The sequence below is a fragment of the Rhineura floridana genome, chromosome 5, assembly GCF_030035675.1.
Source record: "Rhineura floridana isolate rRhiFlo1 chromosome 5, rRhiFlo1.hap2, whole genome shotgun sequence".
In the NCBI taxonomy this organism is placed as follows: domain Eukaryota; kingdom Metazoa; phylum Chordata; class Lepidosauria; order Squamata; family Rhineuridae; genus Rhineura; species Rhineura floridana.
Genome location: NC_084484.1, coordinates 179,477,744 through 179,490,543, shown reverse-complemented (window position 1 = coordinate 179,490,543; position 12,800 = coordinate 179,477,744). Strand labels below are relative to the sequence as shown.

Genomic DNA, 12,800 nt, shown 5'->3' with positions numbered 1-12,800 from the left:
TAGGCGGCACTATGTATACAATGACCACAGGATCTTATTTACACGATGGCAATATTTTCTTCTTGTTACCCAAGCACTGAATGCTTTAAAAGAAATGGGGGTGCCACAGCATCTGATTGTCCTGATGCACAACCTATACTCTGCACAAGAGGCTACTGTAAGGACAGAATATGGAGACACCGATTGGCTCCCCATTGGAAAGGGTGTGAGACAGGGGTGTATTTTATCACCCTACTTGTTTAATCTATACCCAGAACATATCATACGGAAAGTGGGATTGGACCAAGACGAAGGAGGAGTGAAAACTGGAGGGAGAAATATCAATAATTTAAGATATGCAGACAATACCATACTACTAGCAGAAACCAGTAAGATTTGAAATGAACGCTGTTGAAAGTTAAAGAGGAAAGCACAAAAGCAGGACTATAATTGAACGTCAAGAAGACTCAAGTAATGACAATAGATTTATGTAACTTTAAAGTTGACAATGAGGACATTGAACTTGTCAAGGATTATCAATACCTTGGCACAGTCATTAACCAAAATGGAGACAATAGTCAAGAAATCAGAAGAAGGCTAGGACTGGGGAGGGCAGCTATGAGACAACTAGAAAAGGTCCTCAAATGCAAAGATGTATCACTGAACACCAAAGTCAGGGTCGTTCAGACCATGGTATTCACAATCTCTATGTATGGATGTGAAAGTTGGACAGTGAAAAAAGTGGGTAAGAGAAAAATCAATTCATTTGAAATGTGGTGTTGGAGGAGAGCTTTGCGGATACCATGGACTGCAAAAAAGACAAATAATTGGGTATTAAATCAAATTAAACCAGAATTGTCACTAGAAGCCAAAATGATGAAACTGGGGTTGTCATACTTTGGACACATCATCAGAAGACCTGATTCATTAGAAAAGACAATAATGCTGGGAAAAACAGAAGGGAGTAGAAAAAGAGGAAGGCCAAACAAGAGATGGATTGATTCCATCAAGGAAGCCACAGACCTGAACTTACAAGATCTGAGCAGGGTGGTTCATGACAGATGCTCTTGGAGGTCGCTGATGCATAGGGTCGCCATAAGTTGTAATCGACTTGAAGGCACATAACAACAACAATCACTACAAGCTAAAATGATGAAACTGAGGTTATCATACTTTGAACAAGATTTTTAGTTTAGTTTAGTTTATAGTGTATTTGAGAGCCAGTGTGGTGTAGTGGTTAAGGTGTTGGACTATGACCTGGGAGACCAGGGTTCAAATCCCAACATAGCCATGAAGCTCACTGGGTAACCTTGGGCCAGTCACTGCCTCTCAGCGTCATGAAACCCCTATTCATAGGGTCACCATAAGTCGGAATTGACTTGAAGGCAGTACAATTACAATTATAGTTTATTTATATACCACTTTTTGGTCAAAAGGCCCCCAAAGTGGTGAACAACATATTAACACAGATTACCAAAACAAATTACATAAGAAATAACCAGTAAAAATATACAGTAAAAATACAATGCAGCAAGAATAATGCAAATACGAGAACAATGCAATAAGAACAAAGTAAAAGGTGGTTCACGACAGATGCTATTGGAGGTCACTGATTCAATAGCCTATTGGTCCATCTAGCTCAGTACTGTCTACACTGACTCACAGCAGCTCCCCAGGGTTGCAGGCAGGAGTAGCGGTGGGCTCAGTTTCTGCAACAATCGGATTTGCCATTGGATTAATATTTCTGATATTCTCTATCTTTGCAGGAAGAATGTTGAAGCAGCAATTCTCCACACCTGGTTTCCGATTGATTCTTCTTCTTTTTTTCCAATTCGTTTTTTTTAAATTCGCTTTGAAATCGATAGTGTGAGTGATACTTTTATCAATCTACTTTCTATGTGAGCTCTTCAACTGCATATTCCCTTTCACTGATGTCAATGAAGTGTTGATTGTAACTGACAGACAGAAAGCAGCAGGGGGTAATGAGGTGTTAGTTATAAGCAGCAGGGGGGAAGAAACTGGCTTGATTATCTGCCTTAAACTGCTCTGCAACGCACTTGAAAATGAATATAAACAGGGCTGTCCGGGAAGGGTGACTTAGCCTGTGCCTGCTTTTGAGACGGGCTCCTGCCTCAAAAGAAGCTTATTCAGATATATCAGTCAGATTTTTTTTTTTTTGACTGATTAAACTTCTCCCGGGTAGGGAGAAACGAAGAGATTAACCTCAAAGCCTATTTTTGTTGGGACGACCAGATCTCATTAATTTATGGGACGAGGTCCAGCCGACGAAGGTGGGACGGATTTTCAACAACAAGCTCTATCTGATAAAGCGAACGTTCATCTTATCTTCTAAGAGAGAACGCACTAACAGGCAAGCACCCTTCTTTCTATATTTTTCTTTTACTTGACTTAAATTGTTGCTGTTTAAAAGAGATTTGCCAGATTGATCGGTTTTTGACATCTCACTGGGGAGCTATAACTTCTCTCTGCTACTCACTAATTAATAGCTTATCTCTGTTTTTGTTGCAAAAAGCTGTCCTGGATTTGCATTCTAAAGATATACACAGAAGAGGGATTTCTATTCCAGATTTTTATTTTGAAGAATATTATATTGTCTGAGACTACTCTCTTTTTGGTCTATTTTATTTTGACGAATCTGTTTCCTGACGACCGCCATTAATTGTTTCGATCCTGGGAACTACATTTTGTTTACTTAAGCATGGAGAGATAAGGCTGTCTGCTCTGTTTATACTGTGATGTCACCAAGTTTGGAGTATTAACCCAATTGTTGCTGAAATAAGAAGTGGTTTTCCTATATTTTTCTTTTAAAATGGCAATTAAGAAAGTGGCTGAGAATCTGGAAATAACTATGTTTCAGAAAATAATGGATGAGATTGAGATAACGAAACAAAACCTGCGACAGGGTTGTAAGGAGCTGAAAATTGAATTGAGTAAAATGAAGCAGGAGATTAAAGATATAGGGGTCCCTGTGAGAGAGGTGACCCTGGAAGGGGTCCCTGTGAGAGAGGAGACCCCGGAGATTGGAACAAACGTGGAACAGGAAAAAGATTTGGAGTCTATGGACTTTAGAAACAAAATCTATTGTTTGGAGACACAGGAGATTAAAGACATAGGGGTCCTTGTGAGAGAGGAGACCCTGGAGACTGGAACAGGGGTCCCTGTGAGAGAGGAGACCCTGGAGACTGGAACAGGGGTCCCTGTGAGAGAGGAGATCCCGGAGATTGGAACAAACGTGGAACAGGAACAAGATTTGGAGTCTATGGACTTTAGAAATAAAATCTATTGTTTGGAACTCAATGTTATCTCTGAAGAAATTAATGAAGATTCTAGAGATAAAGTTATCAATGGCATGGATAATCTTCTGGACTGGAATGATGTGATGGAGCCCAATATAGAGAAAATCTATGGAATTAACTGCAGCCATGTGACAATGGAAAAACTTTCAAGAGATGACCCAGTGTATTTTGAAAAAAAGAACAGAGATATGATTTTACAGCAGTATTTCAGCAACCTATTCAGAATGGATGGCAAGAAAATATTTGGGATAGAGGTAATTCCCATCAGACTCTTACTATATGACTATGGCTTTGACAGCAAGATTATTATGGAATACTGATAATGGAAGATTGGATACTGAAATTATTGGACTTAACAAGACTACTGAAGATGGAAGATGGAAAATGGAACTAATAGGGATAATAGAACAATGGCTACTGAAATTATTGAACCTAACAGATTCTGATGTGATGGATTAATTGAAATGTTTATTTTGACTATGGTTATGACAATAAGATTATCATAATTAGTAATGAGATGGATTAATCGATATGCTTATCTGGAAAAAAAATTGATAGATATATTTCTTAAAGAATTGAAACCTCTCTTTGACTTTTTGTGGAAAGAATAAAGTAATGTTTATGAGATTTGATGATTAAGTAAGATAACTACTGGAGGAAAGTGATTTTATAATATGACTTAAGAGACAGGATTGTTATATATTATAGACTTATAACTGATTTGATCTTTGACAAATGGGAAGTCAATATTTTACTCTTTATTTTTTATTTTTGTTTTTTTTTTCTTTTTTTCTTTTTGTTTAACTATTTTTGATTTTGTTTTTTGTCTTCGAATGTTTTATGATTTCGTCTTGTATGTTTTATGAAAATCTGAATAAAAATTATTGAAAAAAAAAAAAAAGAAAATGAATATAAACAGGCAACAATTACAGAGTTCAGAATAAAGATTGATACCACTGGAGACTCGTGAATGAGCAGTGAATATAATATCGATAATTCTCTGCAAAGCAAAAATAAAAAATCGGAGGAGATCAGAAAAATGGAAAGATATCAGAGGAAAAAGGAATCAGATTATTAACAGCCATCAGGGGGCCACACTTAAAAATAAAACATAAAGGAGAGGATTCCACCCTTAGGCAGGAGTCCCTTTCAGCCCTACTTGGAAACGCTAGGGACTGAACTGAACTTGGGACCTTCTGCATGCAAGGCTGATGTTCTACCACTGAGCTGCAGCCCTTCACCAAAACGTTCACCTTTAAATCCAAACTGAATAGAATTTCTCCCTAACCAAAAAGTTCCATGCCTACCTGGTGTTCTCTGATTTCCTGCTCATGCACTGGTGTAGAAAGAGATAGTCCTGGGGGGCACTGGCAGAAAGGGTGGTCCGGATATGGTTAGCAGGTGAATCAAATGTGAAGAGGGTGGGTTGGCTAGAGTGCGAAGGTGCTGACGACTTCCGTTCTCGCAGCAGCCGTTGGTTGGAGCCACTCAGCTCAGCTGGGGATGAGCGTGGACCATGACTCATAGCAGGAATGTTTCTTAAAGAATCTGCACAGGAAGAATTAAGAGAGTTATTGCGACCATTAAAACATTATTGTGATTATGATGATTTACAGTGCAAGAATCTTATGAAGACACTTTCTGGAGCTGCAGTACAACAAACACAAAATACATCATGCCAGTGTTCCTCTTATTTTATTTCAGTTATTTATTTTTTAAAAATTTAAACCCACCATTCAGGGCACAGTGACCCTTACAAGGTGGCTTGCAAGACTCTAAAACACTTGAAAACACAATTACTGAACATACACACACACACACACAAGGCAGCAACAGCTAAAGATTTTTTTCAAGTGCAGCACAATTCAGCCACATTCAGACTTGAATAAATGAGTCTCCAGAGATTTTTTTAAAAGAAGTGATGAGGCCCTGTATCTCTTCCTGGGGAGGGGCTTCCAAAGGTGTGGGGCCATCACTGAAGAAGCCTTACCCCTTGTACCTGCCAGCTGAATGGGTCTCACTGGAAAGCCAGAAAAGAGGTTCTCAGATGTTTTGGTGGGCCAAACATGACAAGTAGGTCAATCATTTGATTCACAGCAATTGTCAGGACTTCAAAGTGCAGCGCTGGGCTGTTTGAAAGCCCTTTGGAAGCAGCTTGTTTCTGATTGTTTCTTTGTTAGAGCAAGGCTCCATCTGCCCATCAGCTGGAGGGCAGTAGGGGCATGCCTTGCTCTACGAGAGGGAAACCGCTACTCCCTTCGCACGTGGCTCCTCTAAATGTCAGATTTCCAAAGTTTAAAGGTGCCGTGCGGGGAGGGAGAAGTAGTTTCCACTGAATGGAAACTGCTTCCACCTGCTTCAGCAAGGAACACCCCTACTGCCCATCTGGAAGTGTGCCTTGTTCCCGCAAAGGATGAACCAGGAGCCCATTTTAAGCTTCTGATTGTTCCTTTGAAGCCCCGCCCTTATCCGCCCCTTACCTGACATCTTGTATGGCATCAGATGTAGGGCAAGGGGATGTGGCTTCCCCCCAAATGGTCTGGCAGGCCAAATTTTGGCACGCGCGCCAGAGATCCCCCATCCCTGGTAGAGGCAGTCCTTCAGGTTAACGTGGTCCCAAACCATTCCTTCTTAAGGATATAAGAAGACCCCAACAGTGGTCCATCTAGCTGAGCATGCTGTTACCAACAGTGGCCAAACAAATGCCACTGGGAAGCCCACGGCCAGGGCAGAAAGGCAATAGCCCTCCCCTGCTTGGCTCCTCAGCAATAGTCCTTCAGGTAATTTTTCTCTCTTTCCTTCGTTATTGTTTGAAATTCCAACAGAGACTTTATTTACAAACATGGATTACATATTAACACTGCTTTTTTGGTAAAAAAAAATTGAGGCCCTGGTACTCACAGCTTGATAAAAGTGCTGTGGCTACATAATAAATGCAAATACATATTACCTTCATACCTTATACTAGAAGTGTAACAAAAATATTTTAACTAGTACATTTATCCAAAAAGCATCCATAATATTGTCATATTTCTTCAGTTAAAACCAAAAAAGCAAACTAAATAGCTACGATAAATACAGTTCAATAAAAATCTCAAATCTCAGTTTCATCATTTTAGCTTCTAGTGACAGTTCTGGTTTAATTTGTTCTAACACCCAATTATTTGTCTTTTTCGTGGTCCATGGAATCCGCAAAGCTCTCCTCCAACACCACATTTCAAATGAGTTGATCTTTCTCATCCATTTTTTTCACTGTCCAACTTACTCTTGCTTAATAGCAGCAGGGAAGCACCCATTCCAGCTCAAATCTATTTATCTTTTTCCTTCCTTGTTTTACCCATAAAATCACATGATTTTACTCAAAAATTACTTCAAGTGATTTTCTTGGCAGTTGCCAACTAGAGGTCACCATTTTTATTTCCCACAATGCTCAGCGCAATGCTAGCCTACAAGTGATGCTAGTTACATATGCCTTATACCAAGTTAGGCCATTGGCCCATCTAGCTCAATAATGTCTACACTGACTGGCAGTGGCCATCTAGGGCTTAAGATTGGGGGCATTCCCAGCCCTATTTGGAGACACCAGTAAGATTCAACTGCTAGTCTGGGTTTTGTACATGGAATTGGGGAGGCGCCATATTTTCCTTCACTTCAGGCAGCAGAATGTCTTCAGCCTGCCCTGAAGGTAATAAGTCTGAAAACTGCTGGTGTGCACAATCTCAGTCAAAACTTTTCAAAGCAATTCAACTCCTTCAGCCAAGTTATTTTCCCCCTCTAAAGTCTTTCCCTGTGTGTGCGCCTTTTTCAGAGTTGCTTTCAAGCTGAGGAACTGAGTAAAAAGATCACACAGGCCACTTGCTAAAAGCATTTAAAAGCCATTTAAAGAACAGTGTTCTCAGGGTGAAGTTTAGAAGGTGGTCTAGAGTAAAAAGCCTTCACACAAAACACTGTGAGCGGCATCTGAACATTTATAGTGCTCTAAATGGGTGCCCTGGAGGGCCCAGCTTCCCACAATGCATTGGGGCAACAGACAAATGCAGGGCTGAGGCCTCCAGGATAGCTAAGAGGACTGATGGTCCCCATGATGACAGTTATGGATTAGTGTTCTGAAAGAGTCTAATTGTTCCAGTAGGATGCATTACTGATGCCTGAGTAATAAGCCATGGGCCCTCTCATTCTGTCTGCCCTCCTTTGAGGTCCTTCTTGGAATACTACGTCCAGTTCTGGTCTCCGCAGTTCAAGAAGGATGCAGAGAAACTGGAACAGGTTCAGAGGAGGGCAATGAGGATGATCAGGGGACTGGAAACAAAGCCCTATGAGGAGAGACTGAAAGAACTGGGCATGTTTAGCCTGGAGAAGGGAAGACTGAGGGGAGATATGATAGCACTCTTCAAGTACATGAAAGGTTGTCACATAGAGGAGGGCCAGGATCTCTTCTCAATTGTCCCAGAGTGCAGGACACGGAATAATGGACTCAAGTTGCAGGAAGCCAGATTTCGACTGAACATCAGGAGAACCTTCCTAACTGTTAGAGCCATACGGCAATGGAACCAATGACCTAGAGAGGTAGTGGGCTCTCCGACACTGGAGGCCTTCAAGAGGCAGCTGGACAGCCATCTGTCGGGAATGCTTTGATTTGGATTCCTGCACTGAGCAGGGGATTGGACCTGATGGCCTTATAGGCTGTTTCCAACTCTACTATTCTATGATCTGAATGGTTGAAATTGAGATATATTATGTCCACAGCATCCCCACAGTCTACTAGGGTGGTTACCTGATCAAAAAAATGAGAAAAGATTAGTTTCGCAGGATTTATTCTTGACAAATCCATGTTGGCTTCTAGTCATCACTGCACTGTGAAAAAAGTTGCAAATAAAAGCATTCTTGCATCCAGTGACCTCTGGGTTGCCGGGAATGGTGTCCTTCAGTCATCAAATGCCTGGGTAAACAGGAGGCCCCTTATAGGCCCCTTCCAACTCTACCATTCTATGATTCTATGATTCTAGGTCCTCCCGGACAACCTTCCCAGTGGCTCCTTTTGGAAGACCTTTGCAAGTTCATGGCAGAGGCAGGATTCAAACTGAAATTCTTCTTTCATATTCTTCTTGCTAATATGTAAATACTACTACTACTACTAATATTTTGGAGCAGAGAGGGTTGGGCTTGTGTACCTGCCTTCCCCCATTGGGCAGCACTAGGCCATACAGTCCATAACGCTTATTGCCACATTCAGCTGTATATAAAGATTCACTAATCCGCAAAAAAATCGGCATTTCTTACCTCCCAGGTTAAAAAGCAGAGAAATTCACTAATAGGCAAAAAAATCTTGCAGTTTAAGAACATACCTATAGCCAACAGATATTTCTATCAAACTTTAAAAAGCAGGGAAATTGGGCAGTGATAGTGAATGCACCAGGGGAGCAGGAGACCTGAAGTCTCTGAGATGTTGTACTGCCCTACACATTTGTAAAATGCAAACACAATTTGGGTTGGTCTTTCATAGTCCAATCCACTTCCTGTGTAACTTGGAAGAATTTGGTAATATATACTTCTGAGCAGAGCTTGGAAAAGTTACTTTTTTGAACTACAACTCCCATCAGCCCAATCCAGTGGCCATGCCGGCTGGGGCTGATGGGAGTTGTAGTTCAAAAAAGTAACTTTTCCAAGCTCTGCTTCTGAGCATAAAGGTACGTCCTTAAACTGCAAGGATATTTTTTTTGCCTATTAGTGAACTTCTCTGCTTTTTAATCCGAGAGGTAAGAAATGGCATCCCATGCAAGTTTGCTCAGAATGGTTTTATCATTTCCATGCTTAATGAGTTCAATGGGATTTACTCCAGTCCCCTGCAATCATGCTTAGGATAGGTGAAACCGACCAGGGAGGAGAAAGGGCAGGAGTGGGGAGTGGAGGAGGAGGGCAGGAAAAAGGGAGGGGGAGAAGGGAGCAGCGAGGAGGGGAAGGGCAGCTTTAAACATTCACATGCTTATTGAGTTCCATAAGACTTCCTCCCGTGCAACATTGCTTAGGATAGATGAAACTGACCATGGGGGAGAGAGGGAGGTCTGCAGTGGGTAGGAGAGGAGGAGGAGGAGGAGGAAGGGGAGGGAGTAGATTGGGTGGGTTGGCACTGGGCAGAGGGAAAACCCCTTTCCTTTCCCAGAGGGAAACATTGTTAACGGTATCATCTTTCGAGGTTTCCACCACCTTTTTATTCTATAGCAGACACATGTAGTCTCTCACCCAAATTTAAACCAAAGCTGACCCTGATTAGTCAAGCCAAATAGCTTTGAGTCTGGCTTTTAGAACACTGACAGTTGGTTCTTACAGAGCATGCCTGTAATATCATAGACTCCAATGTTAATTTTCTTAAAAGAATTAAAAATCATCCATGGATTTTTTTAACTTTTAAACTGCAGAAGATGAAGGTCAGGTAGGTGAACATGGCTGCTTTCTAATGAATTTCAACAAATTATGAGACCACTGACAGAAAAAAGTCCACCAGGGGTCTGGATTTCTGTTACTCCTGTTTAAACTCTGGACTCTCTCTGACTGTTTTGTGAATCATCATGAAAACTTAGAGGGTTGTTAAGCAAGCGTTTCTGAGTTCAGGACAATACGTTTTGTAAGAGCTTATTGGAAGCAGCAAAATGACATGGGAGGTATTTTCAACTTAACATGGTGGAATGCCAAAAATCCATGCTGGATCTAGTATACAGCCACTCTTGTGGCTGTATAATCAGACCCTGATTCATAAGCCACTGTGTAACTCCAGCTTTCTCCTCTGCATTTTCTCAGCCTAGCCTTCCCTGGTGGTGGAAAAACAGTACCATGTTGGAAGGACAAACAAACCTGACGTGGGAGAAAGCTGATAATCCATGGAAATACAGAGAGAACTATGTATATGTATGTGTATATCAGTGATGTGTATATCAGTGATGTGAAACCTGATGAAACTGGGTGTTGTTTCTTTAATGGGAATGATTTTGGAGTGACACAGAGAGAGGCCTAAGGGGATATCTTGTTATGTAACTCCCAACGAGTATTATGAAAAGTGAAAGCAACTGTTTACAGTTGGTAGAAGCAGCATCTAGTTTGTTGTGAGAACAGTTTGGCAGTTAATAAAAGCAATCTGTGTTAAAGGAGTCAAGCTTCCAAGAACCATCATTCCTGTTAAGAAGAACTTGGCCACTGCAATACCTGTGACCCTCCAGATGTCATAGAATCATAGAATAGTGTTGGAAGGGACCTATAAGGCCATCAAGTCCAGTCCCCTGCTCATTGCAGGAGTCCTACTTAAAGCATACCTGACAGGTGGCTGTCCAGCTGCCTCTTGAAGACCTCCAGTGTTGGAGAGCCTACTCCCTCCCTAGGTCATTGGTTCCATTGTTGTAGCACTATAACAGTTAGGTTTTTCCTGATGTTCAGCTGAAATCTGACTTCCTGTAACTTGAGCTCATTATTCCATGTCCTCCACTCTGAGATGATTGAGAAGAGATCCTGGCCCTCACCTGTGCGACAGTCTCTCAAGTACTTGAAGAATGCTATCATATCTCCCCTCAGTCTTCTCTTCTCCAGGCTAAACATGCCCAGTTCTTTCAGTCTCTCCTCATTGGGGTTTGCTTCTAGTCCCCTGATCATCCTTGTGGCCCTCCTATGAACCCATTCCAGTATGTCTGCATCCTTCTTAAAGTGTGGTGTCCAGAACTGGATGCAGTACTCAAGATGAGACCTAACTAGTGCCAAATACAGGGGAACTAGTACTTCACATGATTTGGAAGCTATACTTCATTTAATTCAGGCTAAAATAGCATCTGCCTTTTTTGCAGCCACACTGATAAGACATCTGCTGTCCATTAGGTCATCCACAACAACAAAAATAATAGCAACGCGAACACTTAAATTCTGATAGGAGAATGTGCTGCTAAGTGAATCTCTCCTTCTTCAAAGCATGGAATTTGAGGGCCCTGTGTGTAATCTATTATGGTAATGAGCTATGCAAAGAGAACTTTTCTCTTTAATCTCTTACTGACATCATTAGAATTAATGGTTAATTGATTAACCATTCATTAACGGTGCATGTAGGCACAAACCAGTCAGTCAGATTCACATATTAATGTTTCTTTTTCTATCTTAAACAAAAATACTGTCGACATATCGATTTTTTTATCTTGACATTATATAGGCCGCTTATCAGTATGTTGTGACTACGAAGATGAAATCATGAGAGCTGTGGGAACAGAATAGTAAATAGTGTTTCCTCCTGTGATGTGGCAGTGCCACCTGTTGGCCACTTACAAACTTAGACATAACTTATCGGAGAGCCAGTGTGGTATAGTGGTTAAGGCAGCTGTTGTTGGACTACAACTCCCATCAGCCCCAGCCAGCATGGTGAATAGTCAGGAATGATGGGAATTGTAGTCCAGCAACATCTGGGGACCCAAAGGTTGGGAAAGGCTGGGTTAAGGTGTTGGACTATGACCTGGGAGACCAGGGTTCGAATCCCCACACAGCCATGAAGCTCACTGGGTGACCTTGGGCCAGTCACTGCCTCTCAGCCTCAGAGGAAGGCAATGGTAAATCCCCTCTGAATACCGATTACCATGAAAACCTGATTCATAGGGTCGCCATAAGTTGGAATCGACTTGAAGGCAGTCCATTTCCATTTTCATCTCCTTATTATAAAGGGAAAATAGAGAGACACAGAGGCACATCGACAGCAGACCTGAACCCTTGAACATCAATAGCACTGTCCAGAGGAGGCCTGGTGAACTGACACACAGGAGACCCCCTTCCCTGTAATGCTATAAGGAGAAGATGTTCCCTTGCTAACTGCATGGTAATATATTATCTGCTCTGCAGAATAATAATTTGTGTTAGCTTAATGAGCACAGCTGGTGTCTATCTTTATTGCATAACTGAACTCAGATATAAAGGAACATCTGCCCCCCCGGCAAATGGAGGGGGGGTTTTACAGAAGAGACCCATGATGGATCTAGTTCAGCATCCTGTTATCATAGCGGCCAAACAGATGCCTCTGGGAAGCTTGCAAACTCGACATGAGTGCAAGAGCAACTCTCCATTTGCAGTTCCCAGTGGTGGCATTCAGATGCTGCCCTGGGCTCCTTCGGGATGAAGGGCGGGATATCTAAATTCAATAAACAACAACTTCAACAGCAGTGGAGGCAGAACATGGCTATCGTGGCCAGTAGCCATTGACAGTCTTATCCTCCATGAATTTATCTAATCCTCTTATAAAGCCATCCTTATGGGAACAATTCTATAGTTTAACTTTGCGCTGTGTGAAGAAGTACTATTTTTTGTCTCTCCTTCACTCGATGTCTGCAGGCCCAGCAGTCGCCTGCCTCGGTGGTGACAGCGGCAGCCTCTGCCTCCACCTGGATTCAGACAGCCTTGACTCTTTAGCTCCTGAGTCCGATCTCCTCTTGGGCATTCTGGACAGTCTGGATCCAGACATGTTCCTGCACTATGGTAGCCCAGGACCAG

At 41.9% G+C, this 12,800-nt stretch overlaps 1 protein-coding gene across 2 annotated transcripts in view; it reads right to left on the bottom strand.

Moving 5' to 3' along the window:
• Positions 1–12,800, bottom strand: part of GAB2 (GRB2 associated binding protein 2) — a 200,602-nt gene that overhangs the window by 25,366 nt on the left and 162,436 nt on the right. For both annotated transcript variants that reach the window (XM_061628982.1, XM_061628983.1), the window contains exon 3: positions 4,604–4,844. In XM_061628982.1, the coding sequence (XP_061484966.1) occupies positions 4,604–4,844 (241 nt within the window). The remainder of the gene's footprint in view (positions 1–4,603; positions 4,845–12,800) is intronic.